The sequence below is a fragment of the Anastrepha ludens genome, chromosome 3 (assembly GCF_028408465.1).
Source record: "Anastrepha ludens isolate Willacy chromosome 3, idAnaLude1.1, whole genome shotgun sequence".
Classification (NCBI taxonomy): domain Eukaryota; kingdom Metazoa; phylum Arthropoda; class Insecta; order Diptera; family Tephritidae; genus Anastrepha; species Anastrepha ludens.
In genome coordinates, this window is record NC_071499.1 from 122918967 (window position 1) to 122944912 (window position 25946).

General features: G+C 32.7%; 1 protein-coding gene across 1 annotated transcript in view; it reads left to right on the forward strand.

Annotated features, from left to right (window-relative positions):
• LOC128857713 (uncharacterized) overlaps window positions 1-15854 on the forward strand; it is a 115491-nt gene extending 99637 nt beyond the window's left edge. The window contains 1 exon segment of the mRNA XM_054093456.1: window positions 9613-15854. Coding sequence (XP_053949431.1) covers window positions 9613-12394 — 2782 coding nt within the window. The 3' untranslated portion in view covers window positions 12395-15854.
• The last annotated feature ends 10092 nt before the right edge of the window (window positions 15855-25946 follow it).

Sequence of the window (25946 nt, forward strand, 5' to 3'; positions counted from 1 at the left end):
TTAATTTTACAAATTTCTCTGTTGAAATAATTTTCAAGTCTTTTGATGTTAATTTTTTCAAATATTTTGAATTCAATTAATTTTTTTTTTTTAATTTAACAACACTTTGAATTTTTTCATACACAGATCATACGTTTTATAAATTTATATTTTAAAATTCATTTTTAAACATTTTTGCACTATGTTTTTCAAACAGTTTTATTTTTAAAGTTAATTTATAAACTTTTTAGTTAAAGGATACTAAAATTTAACTACAGTTTGATTTTTTTTTTCTGCTCACAGATAATAAATTTTATAAATTTCTATTTTTAAATTATTTTTCAACTTTTTAATATTCTAATTTTTTTAATGTTTTAAGCGGAATTAATTTTGTTGTAAAATGTGTTAAAATTTAGCAACAATTTTAAATTTTTTTCTGCTCACGGGTAATAAATTTTATAAATTTCGCGTTTAAAATTAATATTTTAACTTTTTAATATTATTTTTTTTTTCAAGAGTTTGGAATTCAATTAATTAAATTTTTTAGCAAAAAGATTGCTAAAATTTAACAACACTTTCAATTCTTTTTTCTGCTCACAGATAATACAATTTCTGTTTTAAAATTTTTTCAACTTTTTCATATAATTTTTTTCAAAAGTTTTGAATTCAATTCAATTAATTTAATTTTTAATTAAAAAAAAGATCGAATTTTTGATTGTTTTTTCTGCTGACAGATAACAAAATTTTCTAATTTCAAATTTTCAAAATTCAAGTTTTACAATAAATAAATACAATTCATTATTTAATCCCAATTTATTAATTTCTCTCCAATATATTTATTATAAGTTTTGGTTGTATAATCATCAAAAAAAATTAATTATTAATTATTTTTAAAGAAGTTCTTTACTTTTATGCAATTAATATATATCATTAATAATTATTTTAAAATTAATTTTTATTCAACATTTTATCATTTTTACTATTTTACTTATAATTTACAAAATACAGTTTCTTATTTATTAAATGTTAATTGGTTAGCTATTTTCCCAAAAGAGACTAAAATTTTTTAATTTTTTTTTATTTATTTATTTTCTTTTTTTTTTTTTGAAAGAATAACAGTTTTATAAATTTGAGGTTGTAAAGGGTGATTTTTTAAGAGCTATAGGAAAGTGTTTCAAAAAAACACACGTAAAATTCAGAAAAATGTATGAAATTTTTATTTAAATCGATAGTACAGTCCATATAATTTAATGTTTGAAGATTATTTCATGCAAATGTTGACCGCGACTGCGCTTCAAATGGTCCATCCGCTTAGTTCAATTTTGACATACTCTTTCCAATGTTTCGGCCGGTATCTCACATATAAATGTTTTAATGTTGTCTTCCAATGCGTTAATTGAAACAGGATTGTCTGAATAGACATGAGCATTAACATAGCCCCACAAAAAATAATCTAAAGGCGTTATATCGCACGATCTGGGTGGCCAATTGACAGGTCCCGAACGTGAAATAAAATGTTCACCGGACTCGCCTCTCAACAAGTCCATTGTTACGCGTGCTGTGTGGCATGTGGCACCATCTTGCTGAAACCACGTAAGTGGTAAGTAAGTGCCCCATGTAAGTCAAGCTCTTGCATTTTGGGCAAAAAAAAAGTTGAATATCATTTCACGGTAGCGCTCACCATTCACAGTTACGTTATGATTCACAGCATCTTTGAAGAAGTACGGTCCAATGATACCTCCAGCCCATAAACCGCACTAAACTGTGACCTTTTCTGGATACATTGGTAGCTCTTGCAATTCATCTGGCTGATCTTCACTCCAAAATCGACAATTCTGCTTATTTACGTGCCCATTGATCCAAAAATGAGCTTCGTCGCTGAACACAATTTTTCGATAAAAAAGTGGATCTTCGGCCAACTTTCCAAGAGCCCATTCATTGACGTTGTTGAGTATAAGAGGCCCAATTGCTGCGAACGGCGAAGAATCGATAATTGATGGTCATCATTAACACTGGCCGATACAGCTACGATATTTTCTTCAGTTCGCACTTTAGGTAAGCGTGTTGGTGGTTTGATGTCCAATAATGTAAATTTGGTTCTAAATTTAGTCACAATAGCTCAAATAGCCGCTTCAGGCGATTAAACTGACCATAAAATGGAAGAAGCGCGCGATAAACTTTCTTAACAGAACACGCATTTTTATAATAAAATTCAATGATTTGCAAGCGTTGTTCGTTTGTAAGACGATTCATGGTTAAATTATAGACCAAACTGAAGATGTTTGATAGTGAAACAAAACACGAAACGTGCGTCAGCCTACTCTTTAAAAAAAGAATAGCTAAAAAATCACTCGTTATATAAATTTTCCAAAAACAAACATGAATTATACTAATAATAATTATAATAACTTCAAAAATGATGCTGCATTAGGCATTTTAAACCCACTTATCTGGAAAAAACAAAAACAAAAAATTATAAAATGAAAAACATAAAACTGATTTGTACTGAATAATAATTACTGATTATTTTAAAAATAATTTGTATTCTAAAATTCTTTTTTATTTCCTTCTGTTATTTTAATTATTTTAATATTAATTAGTAACTAAGAATTTTAAATAGTGGCAAAAATTTTAAACCCATTAAAAATTTATTTTTTCATACTCTAGAATAATACTTTATTTTGGATTTTCTTTTTTTTTATAAAAATCAATTTTATTATTGTTATTATTATTATTATTATTACTTTTTATTACAACAAATTTCTTTTTGCCAAAAGATGATAATTATTTTTCCAATTCTTTTCTGAAGAGATAACAATATTTATTTTTAAATGTAAGTTTTATCATTATTTTTTGTGAAAATTAAACTAGTATTACTTAAAGCAATTTAAGTTTTTCATACAAAAAAATTTGTTATCTGTCAATTTCATAAGTGGTTATTTGGTATTTGACCTTTGCCATTATTTATTATTTCACACAAATCGGTATTTATTATTCATTATTTAAAAAGGTTACCCATATGCCTCAGTGCGAATTTTACCAGATTTCACTTACTTTCATGAAAACTTTGTTACTAAAATTGAACACTTTAAGTAGATTTTTCAACAATTTACACTTGCCTACATATATTTGTATGTATGTAGATATATAAACATTCATATGGTAGAGCAACATTTTATTATTCATAGTTGGGCAACGTTTTACTTTATGGTCGTCTTTTTAAATAATTTATTATTTAATTTAATACTTGCATCCAAGTATTTATTTATAGCTGTAAATAATTTGCATTCAATATTTTATAACATTTTCCGCATAATTAGCATAATTTTGCACAAAGCAATTTAAAAATGTTGTTATTAATGCGATTTTGCAAATTTTTATTTTGTAAACACAAACAAAGGATTACTTATTTATGTTTATAAATTTGTGTTATGGCAGACAAACATTGTATAAAATAAATTTGCTATTATCAAGTGCCTACATAGTTACAACAAATTTGTGCAAATTAAATTTGCCTGAAATTTTGTGGGCTGCCGCGGCGTATGAGTAATGTGAAAACAATAGAATAACTAATGCGACTGGCTTAGTTGTTTCTGATATGCGATATTGCGTGCTGCTGGAATATTTTTGGTGTAGGTTTTTTTGTTTTCTATTATTTTACCTGCTTTTATTTTCGATAAATAAATTTGTATGATTTCCTTTCATATTATTTGTAAATTAATTTTTGGTATGCAAGTCCTGTTTTTCTATTCCCTAAATTATATCAGTTTTTTGCATAAACATTATTTTCATATTGCAATATAAAAATATTTTTTAATTTTTTTTTTTCCTTTTTTTTACTTAATACTTGTTAGTCCACATTTTCATCGAATTTATAGCTTTTATTAAACTTCATACATTTTTATTATTTATTTTGTCTATCTGACATATATTTTTTACATTTTCACACTTCTGTCTTTTGTACCTTTATTAATTTCAATTTTTATTTTATTCTACTATATTTCAATTCTGGCCTTTTTAAGTCACATCGATTCACTTTTTTCATATGCAATAAATTTAACTTTAAACATGCATGGAAATGCACTCAGTTTAGCACGCTTGAATGTGCAACGATATTTACTAAAACTATGGCCTTACTTAAGCACTTTTCACGCACCACTGGGCGTATACGCAACCTTTTCACAGTCGTCGTATTTAAATCAAAAGTCACTCATACGCGCGGAAGTAGTTTTCCTGCGCTTTTTGTGCAACAAAATAAATGCAAAAACAGAAAGAATGTAAACTACAGACATATTTTTCTGCTTTTTTTTTCTTTTTATGATAAAGCGGATTTTTTAATACTTTGCTCAATATTTTTTTTATCACTATAAACTTTTTTCTCAATTTCATTGAGGTAAGTTTTTATTTTATGGCTAAAAGGGGAAGTGAATTACTGTATAAAAAGCAACTTAAAAATAAATGAATACAAAAATGTAAAGCAGCATAGTGCTTTAGAAAATTAAAAAAAAACTACATAGAAAATATTTTGCTGCAGATATAAGAAAATATTCAAAAATGCAAACTTTAATTTTAATAAATGATTTTTTATCTATTTCAGAAGTGCTGAATTTTAAGCGAGAAATTATAAATCAAAAAATCACTTTTCAATTTGCAAATTTCAAAATTTGTTTGATTAATAGCTTCAATAAAAATACTTCCATAACATTTCTTTGATTGGCAAAAGTTTTTTATATGCGGCCTATAACAAAAGTTTTTAGCTTTCCAAATTTACAGAGTTATGTTGGTACTGCTGATAGTTTTACAAAACTTTATATTTTTGCAAAAAATGTTTGAAAAAAATTATAGTCTCCTAAGTATTAATTTGCAAAACTTTGCATTGTCGCGTAGGGTTTTTTTATTTAGTTTATTTTTTATTTTATTTTCTTAAACTTATTTTAGTTTTTTGACAATTTTTTTATTTAATTTATATTAAATTTGGAAATAATAAAATCGGAAATAAATAATAAATAATAAATCATAAATCAAAAATCATAAATCATAAATCATAAATCATAAATCATAAATCATAAATCATAAATCATAAATCATAAATCATAAATCATAAATCATAAATCATAAATCATAAATCATAAATCATAAATCATAAATCATAAATTATAAATCATAAGTCATAAGTCATAAGTCATAAATCATAAATCATAAATCATAAATCATAAATCATAAATCATAAATCATAAATCATAAATCATAAATCATAAATCATAAATCATAAATCATAAATCATAAATCATAAATCATAAATTATAAATCATAAGTCATAAATCATAAATAATAACTAAAAATAAAAAATAATTTCAATTGTAACAAACAACTAAAGGAGAAGAATTTGATAAAATAAAATTTATGTTGAAATGTTTGGGGAAAATTATTAAAAAAAAAACAATAAGGATGTATCTATACATATATACATATTTGCCAGCAAAACCTTTGGTTTAGCTCCGCTCCAAATTTTACTTTGCATGCACTACAATTTAAAAATTTTTGCCCAGAAGTTTTGCAGTTGAATTTTTTAGAACAATTTTTTGTACAGATTTTTTTTATTGCACTTTAACAAATAAATAAATAATTATATTATTTATTGTATAAAATATTGCCCAAAGTTAGTTTTTGCGAAAAACGTAATGTTAAATATTTTTTGTACATCTCTATTGCTTTAAAGCGCGAAAGTGTCCGTACATGCACATACATTTACAAATCAAGTCGTACAAAATAAAATTAATGATGCATAAGTGTGTCTACTTATACATATACAAATATATAGTACATATGTACATACATGAGCATATGCAACATAATTAAGTTTCATTTTTTTTCGCAATTTTGTGTGTGTTGCCACTCAAAGTTCACACTTATAAAAATATTATCACTTCACAGGCAAATTAACAAAACATTTGTGTAAGGCCAACAAAGTGTGCAACAGCTACATATGGTCCATACTTACGGACAAAAGAACAATATATATATATACATATATATATATGTATATGTTTTATATATAGTTGCATACAATTGCTAATGCATAATTTCAAAAACACATACCCTGTCATATATGTATGCATGTGTAAGGTTATACGTTAGCTAACCCCCTGTGACTTGCGAGCGCCACAGCTCAGCACGTAATCAGCTTACAGCAAATAGGTGTATAATTTTGGCAGCTAACCTATTGGACACTTTCGGGCTTTATACGGGGCCAATCAATTTCAAAGGCTTTAGAGTCAATAATTTAATGATAATTTAATTAGTTCAATTAGCACTGGGAAGTGATTTACCGCCAGTGAATTCATTAATTCGTGATGAATGGGGAAGTTCTTAGAGTGGCTAGAAAACTTAAGGACTAAGGTAACAATCAATAATTCATGAGCAGGGTTTTTAAAGTAAAAGGAATGTTTTGGGAAAATTTCAAAAACAAAAATATGAAAGTAACCGATTTGATTAAATGCTACAAACCTTGCTAATTTGAAAACAATTTGTATATAATTTTCGCTATTATGATTTAGTCTATGTATATTAATTTGAAAAGCTGTTGGTGAATGCATGAACACTTAAATAAATTATATAATATAAAAAAATTAGTAAAGCACTGGTGCCCATCACTCTGCATAAAACAAAATTTCCAGTTATACGGATAGTTCGGATAACCCGGATATGCAATCTTAAATTTTTTCATTTAAAAAACAAGAGATATGTATAATAAAAATATTGAACGAAACTTCATATTATCCGGATAATCTGGATAACCCGGATATGCAAACTTAAATTTTTTTCATTTAAAAAATAAGATTTATGTGTAATAAAAATATATACCGAAATTTCATATTATCCGGATAGTATGGATAGCCCGGACACGCAATCTTATATTTTTTTTCATTTAAAAAATAATTGAACGAAATTTCATACTATCTGGATAATATGGATAACCCGGATACGCAATAATATTTTTTTTTTTTTCATTTAAAAAATAAGATTTATGTAATATATAATGAAAACATTGAACGAGATTTCATATTATCCGGATAATCTGGATAACCCGGATATGCAATTACTTTTTTTCATTTAAAAAATAAGGGTTATGTATAATAAAAATATTGAACGAAATTTCATATTATCCGGATAATCTGGATAACCCGGACACGCATTCAAATTTTTTTTTAAATAAGATGTATGTATAATAAAAATATTGAAAGAAATTTCATACTATCCGGATAATCTGGATAACCCGGATGAACGAAATATCATGTTATCCGGTTAGGTCGGATAATCCGGATAACTATATAAGCCCATATTTAGAAACCATATGAAGAAGTAAAACAATTTGCTTGTATATTTTATGCATTATCATGCATTTCATATGCCTGACAGCTCTAATGAAAACAAATAGCATTTTTATAAGCAACTTGATATACATACTCGTATAAGCCATTTCCCTCACACCGAAATTTTACGAAATTAAGGTATATTAAATTAAACAGGTGCATGTACGGATAATATTATAAGTATATTCAAATTAAAAATGCTCAAATATTAAAAGTTTAGGGAAAGAGGTTGAGAGAATTTGAAATGTTACATGATATATGCATATAAAAAATTAAGTATTAGGTCGTTTCGCAAAATTTTAGAAATGATAAATGACATTTTTAATCCTAGCTTTCTAATTATAATTGCGGTTTTGGTTTGTATAGTTTTTTGGTACTGTGAGTAAAAAATATGTGAATAGCACATCAAATAAGCAGAGATATGTGACCTTTTATAATGTGGATCGTATATATGGTTTATCCGGGTTATCCGTATTATCCGAGTATCTGACTTTGGTATATTTTTGTATATTTTTTACTTTAGTGCGCTTATGTTAATTTTTTCAGTTGATTAATTTACAAATAATGGCACGGATAATACAATATATATCACAAATCTAGAATTTTTTTGTAACTACTTACATATATATAATTTTTAGGTAATATTAAAAGCTTAGAATTATTTCTTTTTTATTTATTAATCAAACACACAACCATAAGTTATTTTGCAGTGTTTGCGCTTAAATTCATTATCCGTATATATTAATCTTCGAATTAGTGTGCTCAAACAAGTGTATATAATTTTATATTATTTAAAGAAACAATGTTTGATTGTTGCAAGTTTATCCAATTATAGAACTTAAGAATTTTGTGCACTGTGGTTTAATACTAATTGCACTTATTTCATTTGTTAGTGCGTAAACATAGTCCTGAGTTGGAGCCACCTTTATTTTTAGGTATACAATAGTCAGTCATAGAAGTTACTTTCCATTTTTCAAAATATTACATACAGGGTGGTCCATGTAGTATTTTTTTTCATCGTATGTTATTTTGAAAGTTACAGCTCTGGACATCTTGATAGAAAGTCTGTCAGCTACAGACTTATTTCCAAAGTCAATGTTGTGTAGGTAAAAAAGTATATTTTTTTTTTTAAAGATGTCAAAAACATTTTAAAAACATATTTTGTGACAAAGCAAATTTTCATCTCGACGACTTTGCAAACAAGCAAAAATTCCACATTGTAGATCGGAAACCACGCTTGTAATTGTCGTGAAGCCAATGCAGCCTCAGAGGGTGAGAGTTTGGAGTGGTAGTTTCATTGGTCCATTTCTTGTTTTTAAATCGCAGCTGACACGCCACAGAGGTGAACACAACAGAGGCACCATACACGATTTTGTGGTCGAAAACTGAAGGCATGAACTTGGACGATCTTTGCTTTCAGCAGGATGGGACGCCAAGCCACACAGTCCATACTATAATCGATCTGTAGCGCACCAAGCTCGATAATAGTATTACCAGCCGTCTCGGCAATGTCAATTGGCCACCGCAGAGCTGCGATTTGACGCCATTCGACTTTATTTGGGGTGTCATAAAGGATCGATGTTATATGTACAAGGTCATTAAGGTCTTGAAAAACTCACTAACAAAATGCTAAGCCGAGGCAGATACATAAATAAAATCAGGTTCCAAAAATAATACATATAGTACATATATTGAAAAAAAAAGGTTTTTTTTAATTTTAAAATTTTCTTTACTAGATTTTTACAAGAAACCACTTCATGTACACCCTACATTCTCTGATCTTTCAATAAAAATTACAATTTAAGTGCCTTTTAAATTTAGTTTAATTTGACTGATTTGGTGACTTTCAAGTTGGTTTTAAACGAAAAACCCATCTCTAGCTTAGCTGACTACGATAAAGAGGACCCTTAAATTTAAAGTATTATCTAACTTATCTAGAGCCCACTTCAGCAACGAAGTTGCAAAAATTATTTTTAAGGATTAAAACACTCACTTTTATTTATATCTACAGTCTTAAGTACACAATTAAATCCTTATATGTCCACAGACGTATATGTAAATATATATAAATAAATTATTTAAAATTCAGTTATATAATATTAACAATTACGAGTATGACTTTCATTCAACTCACACTCAATCTCACATTGTTACATTTTCGCATAGCTTAACATTGACACCTTTTGCGTATCTCTCCATCTCCTCTATGGCTTTCACCTTTTCCTCTCTAACTCTTGCTCTTACTCCGCATTTCTCACAGATCGGGTCACCACACACTCGGCCGACTACCTTCACATCATCAGCAGAACTCGTCGGGCTATCTAAGCGGTCCCAATAATGGCAAATATGCTACGCTCAGCAAACAATGCAAGACTCTTGAATCCAGCGATTTTTACTGAGAATCGCTTGCCTGCAGCACAAATGCAGGCATCAGCAACACCAATAACACCACCATCCTTGGCAGCAGCAGCGCCAGCAATCACATCAAGCACCAACAGCACAACAACTCACTAAAGAATATCTTCGCTTCGGCTACATTACCACGCTCAGCTGGCTCCTCCATACGCTCCGTACTCTCCGCACAGGCGGTACATCGTTCCACTGGCAACGGTTTGGATCGCGACGATGATCGTGATCCGCGCGATGTCACCAATAATAGCTTCAATCGCTTCGACCCGAAGTACATCAGCATCGGACCGAAAGCGGTGCGCGGCAATAATAATTTGAATATTGTCGCTGCTGCCACGGCAAATAAGTGCGCCACGCTGCGCCATGTCGGCCGCTATGGTGGCTCGTTGAAGGGCGCCAGTCCTTCGCCGAATCTTCGCAGCGCCAAGACACCCTCCATTGCAACCGTTTCAAAGGATTACTGCCAACAACCGGACTGCATACCGCAAACCTATACGACTGAGGTGATTGTGCCACACCAAGCGCAACCACAACAGCCGCCACCACCGCCGGCGCCGTTGCCACCACCAAAGCCGCGTACGACCAACACATTTACCGAGATACCGGGCACTACGGGTGTGGGCAGTTCGTATGCCAAAGAGCAGCAACAAATGCTGATGCAGCAGCAGCAGCTACAACAATTCCAGCAACAACAGCAACAGCAGCAACAACAACAGCTACAGCTGCAACAACAGCAGCAGCAACAGCAATTAGCAGCGCTGCAAGCTGCACAACAGCAACAACAAGCACAAACACAACTACAAATGCAACAACAGCCAACGCTGCATCAGCAGTTGCACCAACACCACCCGCCCACGACGCATATACTGCCCCCTTCGGCTGTTTATAGTATTGAGACGTCGGGCTATCAACCTCAGCCACAACAACAACAACAGCAGCAGCAGCAGGCATCAGCACAGGCACAGCAAATGCAGCAACATATTATAATTGCACAGCAGCAGCCACCACCGCCAACAGCTGCACCACGCGAACCCCCACGGCCACCACCGCAACGTTCACTAAATCCTGCTTCAATTGTCAATCAGCCATTGCCTGAGATTCCACAACAGGCGCAGGGTCAGCAATCGAAAATATCACCACAGCCCTTGTGCGCCGCCAATCTCAATCAATATCGTTCATTACAACGACCACAAGCGCAAAAAATGCAATTGCCCACCGCAGCTATGCCGGCACAGCAACCGCAGCAGCAGCAGCCACCTTCATTGCCGCCAAAGAAGAAGACTTCGCGCGAAATAAGCACTTCGACCGCCGTCGGTGCTTTGAATGCCAATCATTTGCAGACTTTGCCACCAAAGTCGGCAAGTCTGCGGCAGCAACAGTCCGCCAGCGGCGCCTACAGTTACGAGCGCGAACGTGAACGTGAACGCGAGCGCGCAGAACGTCATGAACGGCCTAGACGCGCTGAAACGCTCGATAATGCGCGTACAGCCAGCAGCGGCAGCGGCATGGCTTACATCGAGCAACAATTTGGCAGCGGTGGTATGAAGAAGCAGCACTCTTATGATTCGTATACGCTACAGCAGCAGCAAGCGCAGCGGCATGCGGCCGCCACAACGCCCAACAATAATTACCATGGTGCGATCAACACCAAACACCATCAACAACAACAACAACAACAGCAGCAGCAGCAGTATTTAATTGAGGCACAACAACAGCAGCTGTACTATCGCTCGCTTAAACGTGGTGGCTCGCACGCCAACAACGATCTCTATTCGGTCACAGAGTTGTAGGAGTGTGCCTGCTGCGGTGGCGGCGTGGATGTTGTGCGACGAACGACAACGTGTCCCACAACAGCTGCGCCACTAGTCGCAGCAGCAGCAGCCGCACAAACGGTTGCACCACCACCACCCATACCGTTGCCGCCGAAGAAGCATCGTTCCTCTGCGAGCGTGGGCACCACAGCAATGCCGACGCGCGATAGCCAGACCACTACCAAAGCCACAACGACTGCAGCGACAACATCGGCGACGACAATGACATGTGATGATCATGAATACGACGAATACTGTCCCGAGCAATACGATGCGCATCACCGCCACCATCACGGGTCAGCGTCGCAGACACAACAACAATGCGAGCGTGAGCGTGAACGAGAAAGGGAACGTGAAAGAGAACGTGAACGAGAACGCGAAAGGGAACGTGAACGTGAACGTGAACGTGAACGTGAAAGAGACCGTGAACCACATCATCGCCATGGCTCATCGCGGAGTGGTGCGGCTGCTTCCGCATTAAAACACCAACGTGCCGCCACTTTTGATGTGGCCGATGCGCGTGACTACGAACTGCAACGACTGGGTAATCGGCGTTCACAACAGCAACAGCAATTACAGCAGCAGCTGCAGCAAGCATCGAGCAACGGTGGTGGTACTGTCAAATTTCGTAGCAATGAGCATCGTGGCGAGCGTACACACGATCGCGAACGTTCGCGTAGTGATCATCGCATTGCTACATATGCCTGTGATGACACAGCGCTCTGCGGCAGCAGTACCGGTGGTCATCAGCATCATCTCGCCAACGGCGGTGTAACACAGTCGAGCAGGCAGCAGCGGCGCGAAAAAACTTTCAAAGTATGATTTTTAGAGACGTCATAAAAATTTTCCCCTCCCTCTGCGGAGACGTACGGTAAACATGCAACGGCAACGGCGGCATACAGTTGGTAAATTTTTCAGATAATGAATCAATGTGGCAGTCCGGTGGCAGTTGATCAGCCGCAATGACGGCGTGTACTTGTGCGTTTAGTGGAGGGCAGAGCGGCAGCAGCGCGGCGGATTTATAATAATAATTGTGAGCAACACACAAAAAAAACAAAAACAAAAAACCAAAACCAAAAACAACAATCCAACACCAAATTATCAATCAACCCAAAGAAGCGAAAAAAAAACTCTCACCCAGCCAGTAAACGAACGGCACGGCACGAGCGTGGCTTAGTTGTTGTGTTGCCTTCTATTAGAAAATCATTAGCGAAAAATTGGCACCAAATCCAAATCCTAAATAAGTGTATATGTATTTACCTACGTATGTAATATTATAACTGTTTTCGTGACTAGTGTTGTTGTTGTGTAGTTTTAGCTTAGATTGTGTTTTTAAAAGCTAAACAAATGAGATGCTGTAGAATATTTGTATGTATGTGCTAATTTTAAAAAAGTGTTAACAATTGAAAGGAGTATCAAATTTAAAGCGTCATAGAGTTAGAAAAAAAGGTCTAAAAATTTTATGGCGGGCAATTTAAGGTGAAGTGAGATTTTACAACTTTACGGCGACGTAAGCGTGTGACGCGAATTTCAATTATTTCAAATTTAGTGAGGTATAAATTCATTAAATATTTTAGGTATCCTCCAACAAGCTATGCCATGGGTTTTATCAGTTTATTAGTTTTTGAAATTTATAAAAATATTAGCACGCATCAGTTCCTTGTATAAAATTGCTAACAAAATCGCTTCATTTTCTATATCATTGTGTGAAGAATGGGAAGCACAATCATGATCCAATAATAAAAAACGGTTGCCATTGGCGCAATTTGGAAGTAAGGGAAAGAGGGGCATAAGTTGATCTGCTTTCTGAAAAGGTAGTAAAAAATTAAAAAGAAAAAAATCGCAGTAAACCATTGACTAATTTTATGTCATTTTTTGAATGATACTTAATTATTTATATTTTTAATTTAACCATTCCCGTGGATTTGTCACATATAAATACGTTTTTTTCCTTGTTTACTCCTCTCGGGAGCATAGAGCCCCGAAAAGACTCAGTCTTGCGTTGGTTTCGTTAATCTGTTTTGATTTCTGACAGGGTAGGGGATTAGCCTGCCGCTACCAGTCCTAAGTAGTGGGAATGCCTACCTGTCGTTGCTTAGGAAATACTTTACACCTTTTATATAAATCAAAATGTATTTACTCCGCTTGCGTAATTCCAGCAGTGCAAAATTTCGATAGGCATCGCAAGAGCATCACTAGGCAGCTTTGCTCTCCTCTGAGCTGGAGAGCGATAATTGTAAAATCTGCAGCGATACACGAAAACTCTTTCGCCAGGTTTCAATGAAGTGCCGCACGATTTTACCCAAGGCCAATCTATTAAAGCTGATAGCAGTAGGCCTGCAGATTTGTTGTTTTTGTTTTTTCTCCATGTACATTCGTATGTCAACACAAAATTGAATTACGAAACGTATTGCTCAAGGCGAATCTGGCGAATAGATTGGGGCGTGACTACCATTCGGAGTTCAGAGAGAACGTAGGTTCGAATTTCGGTGAAGGACTAAAATGAAGAAAAAGTTTTTTCTAATAGCGGTCGCCCCTCGGCAGGCAATGGCAAACCTTCGAGTGTATTTCTGCCATGAAAATGGGCCTCATAAAAATATCTGCCATTCGTAGTCGGCTTCAAACTGTAGGTCCCTCAATTTGTGGAACAACATCAAGACGCACACCACAAATAGGAAGAGGAGCTCGGCCAAACACCCACAAAGGGTGTACACGCCAATTATATATATATATATAAATCAGCACATTTTTTTTTTTTTTCTTTCGCCGTGTTCATGTGGCTGTCAGCCCAGAATGAAAAAAGACGAATTCATTCTTTGTTTTCTACTTTGCCAATACTTTTCTTTGACAATCAAACGTAAAAAATATTGTTGTTGGTCTAGTGCCACCACCTTTGCTGAATGCGCCTTGGTATTATTACACTTGCATTCAAATTTGTAATTTGAAAATTGAAATTTTGTGTTGAATTTAAATTCAAAAGTTATTATGAATATTGAAAAATAATTTCAACACAACAAATAAATAAATTCTTTTTTCTATTTCGTCTTCATATCTTTTGTTCTACTTTGAAGTGACAGTTTATTGTACAAAATTTTGTTGTGGGCCTAGTGCCCTCGCTTTTAATGAACTCGCCTTGATTTTACTCAATTTTTTCTTTTCATTTTGAGTTTTGGCACATTAAATTCCACGCCCTGTTTTGCACACGTTTTGTGGTGCAGTATTACCTGCACACTTTTTTAGCAAAAGTTTTCCTCTCTATGCTTCTTCTGTAATTTTTCTTTAGAATTTGCTTTGAAATAAAAAGTAGCTTTTGCTAGCGGACATTACGGATTTATTATTTAGCTCATGGCTGCTACAGGGTGACAATTAGACATCTTACATCACCTTTGATTATCTCCTCATGAAGCACAATGAATATTTTATTTTATTTTATATATTTTTTCTAATGTATTTGGACTTGTTTTCCATTAATATACACGCTTCTCTTTATTTATTATTATTATTTTTTTTAATAATATAATCTTTTTTGGAGGTATATATTTTGTAATGTAATATAACAGTATTTTATAACAAAGTAAATTTAAATTTTTTTTTCTTTAATTTTTAAGTCTGTAGCTGAAATTTTGTTTAAGTTTTTTAAATATAATACGATATAGAAAATGTTTTTGGAACGTCCACACGCTTTCGTCGCCAAGTTATGACTCAACAAAATTACACACACATACTGTATAATTTAAGTACGAACAAAAATTTGCACAACACACGCATAAAACTACATGATTTCGATATAATTTTTTAATAAAAGTGTTTACGACAAAATGTCAACAAAAACATAGTTTCCAAACAGTAGAAAAGTACCAGTTTTTCTGAGCAAACGAGTGCTTTAGTTGGTTTTGCATAAGTTTTTGCATTAACGGTAATAAATTGTATAATATGTTACCGTTATATTTGCCATACGTTGTTGAGTGTTGCCTATTGTATGCATTTGTAATTTATTAGTTATGATTTGTTTTAGTTTAAATATATAATAGTTTGCAAAAAATTTGCAATAAATTATGAAAAATTTATTTAGGTTATGTTGTAAGTAAATAAAATGTGAACTAGATATAATTATAAATTAGTATAGTGATTATTTTAACCAAATGAACGAGCATATCGTGTTAAGAAATTTCATTGAATAATTATTTTTTAAACTAAACAAAAAACAAATTACTTAATGTTCTCATTTAAATGTGTTTTACTTGCGAATTTGACAATTTTTTCAAAAAAATATTTATTCATTGATTGCTCAAAACTTGAATTATTGCCATGCGATGATTTTTTAAACAGTTCTCAAAGAATTTTTTTTAATTTAAAATGTTTCCAAACAAATTTTTAAAAAAGTTCACAAAAAAATTTTTTTTATCGAAATAATATGGCAAATTTTTTCAAAATTGAAATTATGCAATAGCGCAATTTAATGTAATAGTTTTTCAAAAAGCTAAAAAAATAATTATTTTATTGTGAATTTTCAAAATTTGAATCATTGCCAGGCATCATTTATTTAAAGTTTCGGAATTTTTTTTTGTTCAATATTTTTTCTGTTGCCTTGACAACAAATGCAAATAAATTGATGCCAGCTAATTTCCACTTGATCGTGGATTGCCTTAATATTTGAAATTAGGTTCATTTGATTAGGTTCAAAAAGTTAAAAAATATCATTTTTTTGGGAGAATTCTCAAAATTTGAATCAGTGCATACTTGTTTTAAAAAGCTTTTAATAATTTTTTTTTCCAGAAAAAACGTTATTCAACAGCGCAATTCAAAAGTTTTTCTGCAAATTTTTTTAACGATTTTTAAATAAAATTTTTTTTAGATTTTAGATTTTTTTTTTTTTGTTTTCATCAAAAAAGAATTAATTTTTTTTCAAAATAATATGGAAAATTTTTTTTAAATAAAATTCAACAGCCCAATTCATTAATTGTTCCGCTACAATGGCAACAAATGCAAATAAGTTGTTGGCACTTTATTGCGCTGATATGATTTGATTAACGATTTTTCCAAAAGTTAAAAAAAAACGATTTTACCAGGCTGATTGCACTTGATTGTGAACCACCCTAATATTTGACATTGATGTGGCATAATTTTTCCAAAACTTAACAAAACGATTTTTTGGTTTCAAAATTTGTATAATTTCCAAACTTTCTCAAAAAAGAAATCTTCCATTTTTATATACAAAAAATTTTAATCATCGCAAAAAATTATAGTTTTCACAGTTGTCAAGTACGCCAAGTAAACGAACACTTCTTTACATCCTCCATCACCCCACCTAAATCTAAAGCAAATATGATTTACCCTCACTTTAATTTAAATTATTATTATGAATTCCAAAGTGAGTAAGCGAAATAAAATTTTTGTGACGTCAATAAACAGAAAACTTAACTAAAAACCATATACCGAAGTAAACATGTAAAAATAGGAGATAGCAAATTTTTTGCGAAACGAAATGAATGTTATAAAACACAAAACGTAAATACTCAACGGTAAATTTATGAAACAGGAAAAAATAAATAGAATTTCAAAGAAAAGTAAAATATACAAGAAACCAAAAAATTTTTAAATAACTGTTAAACTATTACTATGGCAAAGAAAATGCGAGTAACGGGTTTCTTTCACTGTAAAGCGTTGCCAGATTCAAAAATATATACATACAAAACGAAATGGCGCACTTACACAAGTAGTAAGCTCGCATAGCAATAAAATTAATCTAAAAATAAACACAAAACATTTAACAAGTAGTGAAATTTTTTTAACTCAAAAATCCATATTCAGGTCTATGATTGCATTTAAAACCATATATTAAACGAAATATAGTTAAAGAAAAAACCTAAAAGAAAACATTAGTTATGACTATTTAGACTAACGGGAAGAAAGCAAAAAAGATTTTTAAAAATACTTACGTCTTATTTAACTAAAGTCCCATTTATATATGAATTGTGAGATATTTTGTCTACCTTTAAGCGCCTATGTTTGTATGCCGAAAGCGTTTATTATGTACATATTTTATAGATAATAGATAATAACTTATTGTACTATATGCGAATTTGAAGATTTCAATATACTTTTTATTTAAAAACAATAAACGACTGTACTTTTTAACTTGGCATGTATCAGTAAATTAAGTACTATTTGCACAATTTCCGTGCAAGCCAGTGAAAGCAAGTATTAAACGTAATTTATTTAAATATTTTGTAGTATATTTTTATGGGGCGAAAAGATTTAAACACACTGTGAAAAAAAAATTTTAAATAAAAATAGTGTAAAAATAATGTTGAACTGTTACTAAAATCAAATTAGGTTTACGAATAATAATAGAACTCACAGGAAATAAATAAATAATTAAGACGCACAGCAATAACAAATACGCATTACACCCAAAACTCATGCACACATCCACATGTAAAATCGGTCACGCTCAACAAAGCATTTATAGAGACAAAGAGCTGCAAACTCAAAGGTGGTCTACCCCTCGAATATCGCTCGGATAGGAAATTTCACCGTACGAAAAAAAAACATTTGGAACCAATTCGGATTTAATGTAGCAGCAGTTAGTTTTTTAGCTCCAGTTTTTAACCATAACTAAACTAGGGTAGGAAATTTCGCCATACCAAAAAAACAAAAAAAAAACAAAAAAAAACAATTGGAACCAATTGGAGTTTACTGTAACAGCATTTAGTTTTTTAGCTCCAGTTTTTCAGCGTTAGTTAAGCTGTGATGAATTTTTAAACTGAGTTTAATCCTAAAAGCTTACACAGACGGTGGCGTTAATCGGGATTAACGCCCTAATTGGGAATTGCCTCACGAATTAAGTGCAACTAAACGGTTTGACAACTAGACTTAGTTCTGATATATATTTTAAGCAGATTAGTGCAATTTTCGATGACAACTTTGCCGAAAAATGGCAGTTAATATCTATTATTAATTAAAAATAATGAAACTTTTAAAGAGAAAAACAAGAGGGACTGGGTGCAATGCTGTTTGCACTAACAAGTTCGAAATGCCATTAATTGTTTTGATATTTCGGAGAGGTTTCAGAAATTGCAATTTAATTTTTTTATTTTTTATAAATAATTATTTCTTAGTATCAGGGCAGCTAATACCTGTATTTGTTCATCTTTTACTGACAAAAATTTCCAATAAGCAAATCAGCTGTTCACTCATCGGCGTAACAACCGTCTGTGACACTACAATTTTAATCAGAATTAACGGAGTCGGTAATCCCAATTCACGCCACGGTCTGTCTAGACTATAACCAAACTCGCGTAAGAAATTTCCCCATGCCACAAAAAAACCAAAAACAATTGAGACCAAGTAAAATTACTGTAGAAGCAATAAATTATTTTTAGATCCAGTTTTTCAGTGCTAGTTGAACTGTGGTGAATTAAAAAAAACTGAGTTTACGCCTGCAAAATACACCATTTAAACTTAGTTTAGCTGATAAGCATAGGTAAACTTGTATTGAAAAGCTGTTTACAGTTTTATTGGTGTAATGTGTTGGAATTACAGCTTTTTGCCTCTATACGTTCTTTGCACTCAATAACTAAACTCAAACTCAACAAACAGTCTGTCCAGATTTACACGAAAACTAAAATTTAGCACAATACCGTTTCAAACTATTTACCTAACCCCTCGCACGCTGAATACCTGACTCTCTCGCTAGTTATGCTACAATGCTACACAATTTACACCATCTCTGTCTCTCTCTCTCTCTGCCTCTCCGTCACACAACAGCATTATAGGGCTGTCACAATGGGCCCGTTGCGTGTGTTGCAGTAATGCATTTGACTGACGTGTCTTATAAAACCTATCGTGGTACCACAATGATAGTATTGCCGCATATAAAGAAACAAAAAACAGATGTTCTTGTCGTGAAACAAATATTGTTTTTCGTTGTGTACAAACAGGTTTTTATAGGTTGTGAAATATATTATAAAATAAATGCTTATTGAAGCGAAAGAGGATTTTAATAGAGCTTATGGTAGTCGTAGACGGTGGGGGCGCACATTCATTTTTCAGTACAATTTGGTTAAGCCTTGCCTTTTCTACTCTTTCAAATTTTAACTGAAAAGATAAGGATGCATTTGAATTGACTCAATTAATTCCATTTACTTTTTGCATTTTATTTGATATCATAAGAAAACAAAAATGTTAAAAATTTGGGCGATACAAAATTATTCTTCTTTAAATAGTTGTCATTTTCGCCGCACTTACCAAGTAGAAAGTTACCAGTTTTTGTGCATTCAGGCATGGCGTACGGCATCAAGGATGACAGAATACAGTATATAATTCGCCTTAGTACGGCACGTTCGGCGTATTCGACTCAAACACACACAATCTATTTTGCTGTCAGTCAAATTCGTTGCCGCAATGGACGCAACGGACCCGTTGTGCCGGGCCTATTATTTGCAAATGTAAATTGGTTGTAAATGCTACAGAAAACAACAATATCTCTTCTCACACTTCTTCCACTTTCGCTTTCACTCGCCCACACTCTGAAACGTTAATTCTGTCTACAAACATGTGCTACATAATGTTAAAATATCACAACTTTGTGAAGTGGAAAAACCAAGGTGTTTGAAAAATGGTTCAACTTTAAAAGTAAAACTGTAGACTTATAAATTGTAGACTCTGAGCAAATACTTTAATAATTCAAAAATTATAAACATAAAACTCTTAAGTATACAGAAAATTAAAAAAAAAGGATAAGTGAAGGAAATGTTCGAACTTACTGGAAGCAAATTGGTAAATTATTGTATTTAAAAGAATTCTCTGCTGTGCAGATGCAAATAATTTAAGTGTAGACAAAAGAAATATTAAAAATAAAAATCATACACAAACATATGCCCACAAAATTAAAAAAAAAAAATTAAATCAAATAAGCACGGAGTGGGTAGCAGTAAACATTTAGATGTGTGCATTCCAGCGTTAAACTCTAGTTTATTTTAATAATAAAATGAAACTGACTGAATATTATTGATAAATTCACTTAACAATATTGGGTAGTAGAGAGGAGCGAATTTAAAAAATTTTAAAATATATTGCACGTGACAGTTTGCTCAAAGGAAAAGCCGAGAGGCATCAGCTGAGTGGATGTAATGCATTCCCAGATTTACCCTTGTCTGCGGAAGGGTGGCCCCTAGTAGAAAAAATGTCTTATGATCATTTTAGGCTGCATATCTTCATTGATCATCGAACTCTGCGCCAATGGAAATCCACTCGACAACGACAACCGCCATATTAAAGTTATGTATTGTTATAAAAATTGTTATCGGAAACAAAAAGAATATTTCAACAAAGAGTAAATATGAGTTGGAAAACTGTTAACTGTCCAAAGCCATAAGCTCAAAAAGTTATAAAGATTTCACTAACAAGAAATCTGTTAAGATTTAATTCAGATTTAAATGCTCTTGAGCGCTCAGCTGACATTTAATGTACATAACGGAATTTTGCTTGTTAATTTATTGAACCCAAAATCAAAAATATTGCAAATCAAAAAGTTGTGCAAAGTGATTTTTATTTAGTAATTTAAAATAGTAAAAGTCAAGAAATACGTAATATTATTAGAAGCAATTAGTATTCGAAAAAGATAGCAGAAACGAACAATCAAAAACTTACACAAAACGAAGTAAAAAAATGTCGTTATTTTAAAATAATAATAAATTATTTGAAGATATTTTAAACGCGCACCATCCCGCATCACGGCCACTTCAGACACGAAATTCGTTTAATACACCTTGGACCAACTAAAATGCAATAGATCGCGCCAAGGTGCTAGCCCAATGCATGTTTACTTTGCTTCGTCGAACGTCAAAAAACAATTTAAATGTACTGTCATGTATGAAAGTATGCCAAATGGCAGCTTTACTTCAAGTGCTTGATAATTGAATTTCAAGCGTCGCTTCGTTTTTTGCTAATTATTCTGACGGCGTTCAAATAAGCTTTCAAAGTAAAGCAAAGCAAATCAGAGCAAACAAAGTCAGTAAGGCAAGCCCGCATTGGGCCAACACCTTAAGGGATATGGAAAAAGTCACGTTTTAGGCTACGACGCCAGAATCTTAACCGAAATGTTTAGCTTGTCGAATGCAGTAAAAAATTTAATAAAGTACTTAAAGCAAAAAGCATAGAGAGAAAGTGGCAGTCTTGAAAATTGCGAAAAAAAGGGTGCAGAGCAGTTTTTGTTATTTTTTTATAATTAAATTATATTTGTATCAAAATTGCTAGACAAATAGCTATTAAACTTTAAGCAACTCACGACCGAAAAAAAACACATCAAGCATTTCATATTTTTCAATTATTATTAAGAAAAACATTTTTCTAATAGCGGTCGCCCCTCGGCAGGCAATGGTAAACCTCCGAGTATATTTCGGCCATGAAAAAGGAGTCGGCTTAAAACTGTAGGTACCTCCATTTATGGAATAAAAATAAAAATATCAAGACGCAAATCATAAATTGGAGGTCGTCTAAACACCCAATTATATATACACATAAGCCCAAGAATGATAGAGAAGAAGATTGCGCCTTCCGAATTCGCCGAGTCGTAAGAGCCCATGAATAAACGAGCAAATGGAAGGGGAATTACTTGTTTGTGAAGAAGAAGAGTATGCGAAAGTAATTGAAACAATCAAACACAAAAAAGGTCATAAGAGCCCATGAATAAACAAGCAAATGTGGTACTACTAGTTTGTGAAGAAGAATAGTATGCGAAAGTAATGGAAACAACCAAACACAAGAAATTATACACACACACGCATAGAGTATACCACGGCGTCTTCCGCATAAAAACGCAAACAAAACGGCATTTGAGGCTTTATATTAATTTGTGATTTCACAATTTAACGCACGGCACTTCGTTTTCATTAGTTTGAGTAGTTTAAATCTCACAAATCACAATACTACCAAGTTATTCACTGAATTTTTACAAGCATGTAATTTCTCCTACTTTTGTTTGTTTTGTATTGCGAAGAGAGCTGACGTCAGACTTGTCGAAATCGCGAAATGTAAAGTAACTGTTTTTTAATTGCGCCACCTTAGATGCTCAATTCGCCCAATGAGACGTTTCTGTCAATCAAAGTTTGGAGTAAATTTTCGCCGCGAGTTTTTATACTTCATTGATCAGTCGCAACTACATTACATGTTTCAACGCTCGAATCGTCTCTGGATGTTTGGCGTAACAGCAACCCACGAAAATGGAGTCCAATCGCGTCTTTTAGGTGACAGACCGCAGAACCGTTTCAACAGAATATTTGATTTTCGTAACCAATGTGCAAAGACGAACTTGGCATTTGAGTACGTAACGCTGCCCTGTTGAAACCAAATGTCATCTACATTTGTCATCCTCTTAAATATGGATAAGCGTAACATACATTAATATGGCGCGATAACGCTCGTATTGGACTGTAACTTCGGTTTGTGGTGTATTTTCGAAAAAAGCGCGACCATTGATGCCAACCAACCAAAATCTTTACCAAACAGTCACTTATTGTCGCGGCCGCCAATGGCACAATTCTGTTTATTAACATAACCACAAAGATGAAATTAAACATCGTCTGAAGGGGTAATTTTTCGTATAAATGCGAATAATCAATCAAGTATTCGTAAGTCCTTTAAGCGACGTTTTTTCATGTGATAAATGTTTAGGAGTAAACTAAATTTCTGACACATCAAGTATATCAGTAAGGGAAAAGCAATAGTATAAAGACAACATTTACATGAATTTGTTTTTGCCAGAGATACTTTACTGCTATCACCTTCTATGAATGCGCCTTGCCACTACACTTTTCCTACAAACTTAATTGCAAATGGCAACGTGATGTATTAAAGTTGATTCCCGGTGCTCACAATTCGATATTCGCCGCGTAACGCCAGCCGATAGATTTTCTTTATCGATTTCGATAGATCTTATTGGGTAACGGAAACGCATTGTCATCATGAATAATAATTTTAAATTCGTGTTTGTTGAAATCAATTCTTTTTTTTTGCGTTTCAATGCTACCAGTAGATTTTTATGTTGAAAAACAACTATCAAACCCATCCATTAATGAAAATTTATGAATTAGCGTGTTAATGGGTGTATACAGAGAAAGCATTACTATAAAAAAAAACATACGACACGATATTGGTCTGTAAATAGTACATAAAAAAGTATATTAGCGTAGCGTCCTAGAAAAAGTTTAAATAGAAGTTTAATATAAATATGAGTCTTAAAATAAAATTAAGCAGCCACAAACTTGAGGATTTTAAAAACCGAATTGGAAAGTCTTGAGGGAGCAAAGGGGGAGAAATGTTTCAAAATAATTGTAAACTGTAGCATTTGCCTATACTCAGTATAACCCAAACTTTACAAACAAACTACCACAGTTTACACTTTTTTTAAATTTATATCCTAGAAAATTGCACTAGCCTGCTAAGAAGAATGGACGTTTCTCATGTAAAGTAGCAAAATAAACCCGATAGTCTATTCTTACTATAATTTCAGTAATATTGAATTTTCAGCATGGTTTATTTATAAAAGGTTTCGCTTTGTGGAGGCTCGCCTCACAAATTTGACAGTTGCTATGATATTTGTCAAAGAAGTCATAACAAAACATCGTACGAAAAGCGGTTTTTTGGGAACATTGTGTGGTTTCTTACGTATAAATTTTCGAATCCCTGCATTGCGCGTTGCAACCATCAATACGAATTGAATGCATTTGTGAAAACACCTTCGCGAGAGACGAATCAAGAAGCCAACCCCAATTATAAAGCTTGCAACTTTTCTGCTGCATTTTTCCCCCATATACTCCACTAATCTTGTTAATCTGTTGTTGGTATTTGAAAAGTAAATTCTTCAATCAATTAATTAGCCACTTACATATGTACGTACATACATATGTGAGTCTGTAAATTTGTTAACGAAGTTTCTTAATAAATTAAAAATATGAAAAAAGCAAGGCTATACAAAGATATACATATAGCAGAATTATTATTAAATAATATTATTATGAAATACATAAATACATATATTACGGATGTATTAAAAAGAGATGCAAATAGGTATGCAATACTCGTATATTGCATTAGGTTAGCTATTGAAAGGTGGGCGTATGTACATATGTTAGCATATGACAAACAACGCAATTCACAGCAGACGAAATAATAAATCAATAAATTTTACTAATTATTAGTAATGGTTATTAAAAATTACAAAACAACCATTATAGCAACATTATTGCGAAACCCAAAATAAAATAATATAACAAGAAATTACTTTAGGTAGAAACTGGGGGAGCGTTAGAGAAAATACTTTGCAAAACAAAACCAAATTATTAAGAAAATTATTTGATAAATGACGCAAGTCTATAGAATATTTGAGAAATCGTTAGTATTTAAGTTAACAAGCAATTCCAATATATAGAAAGCGTAGTAAAAAATTATGAAAATTATGCAATTCAATTCCGAATGAATTAATACAAATTACACGATCCATAAAAAGCAAAAACAAAAACAAAACAAACAAAAAATTAATAAATGTTGTAATCAATCAGACACGCAAACACCGACATGTTGAATGCTATGCATAGTGACGAGGAAAAAATTAAATGGAATATGTAATAAAAATCAATTAAAATCTAAATGAAAGGAGATTTTCCAGAAATAAAAACGTAAAAATTTAAATTCACAACTGTTTAATATTTATTCTAACGCATGGTTAATCGCAGCGATTCCCCTAAATAACACATGGACTGAAAAGTCTCGGACCTAACACTAATTTTATTGCATTCACCTCTTTTTCGCTTAGTACTAACCTTGAAAAGACAGCTGTTAAAATGTCATGATGTTCTATTCATTAGTTCGTGAGTTGTTATGCTAAGAGTGACCTTACTTTTGTTATTTTCAAAACAATGGATCAAAAAGTATTTCGTAATTTAATTTTACACTATTTCTCGATGGGAAAAATTGCCGTACAAACGAAGCACTGACTTGAAAAGTGTTATGGGGGCTTCGCTCTATCAGAAACAACAATAAAACGATGGTTTGCTGGCTTCAAACGTGGTCGTTCGGACTCCGATGATGCACAACGCAGTGGATGTCCAAATGAAGCGGTAACACCAGCGGCGTCTTCCGTATAAAAACGCAAACAAACTGCATTTGGAGGTTTTATATTAATTTGTGCTTTCACAATTTAACACACGGCATTAATTAGTTTGATTAGTTTAAATCTCACACAGCCCAATATTACCAAGCCATTCATTGAATTTTCGCAAACATGTAATTTCTCCTACTTTTGTTTGCTTTGTATTGCGAAGAAAGCTGACGTCAGACTTGTCAAAATCGCGAAAAATAAAGTCTTGAGCAA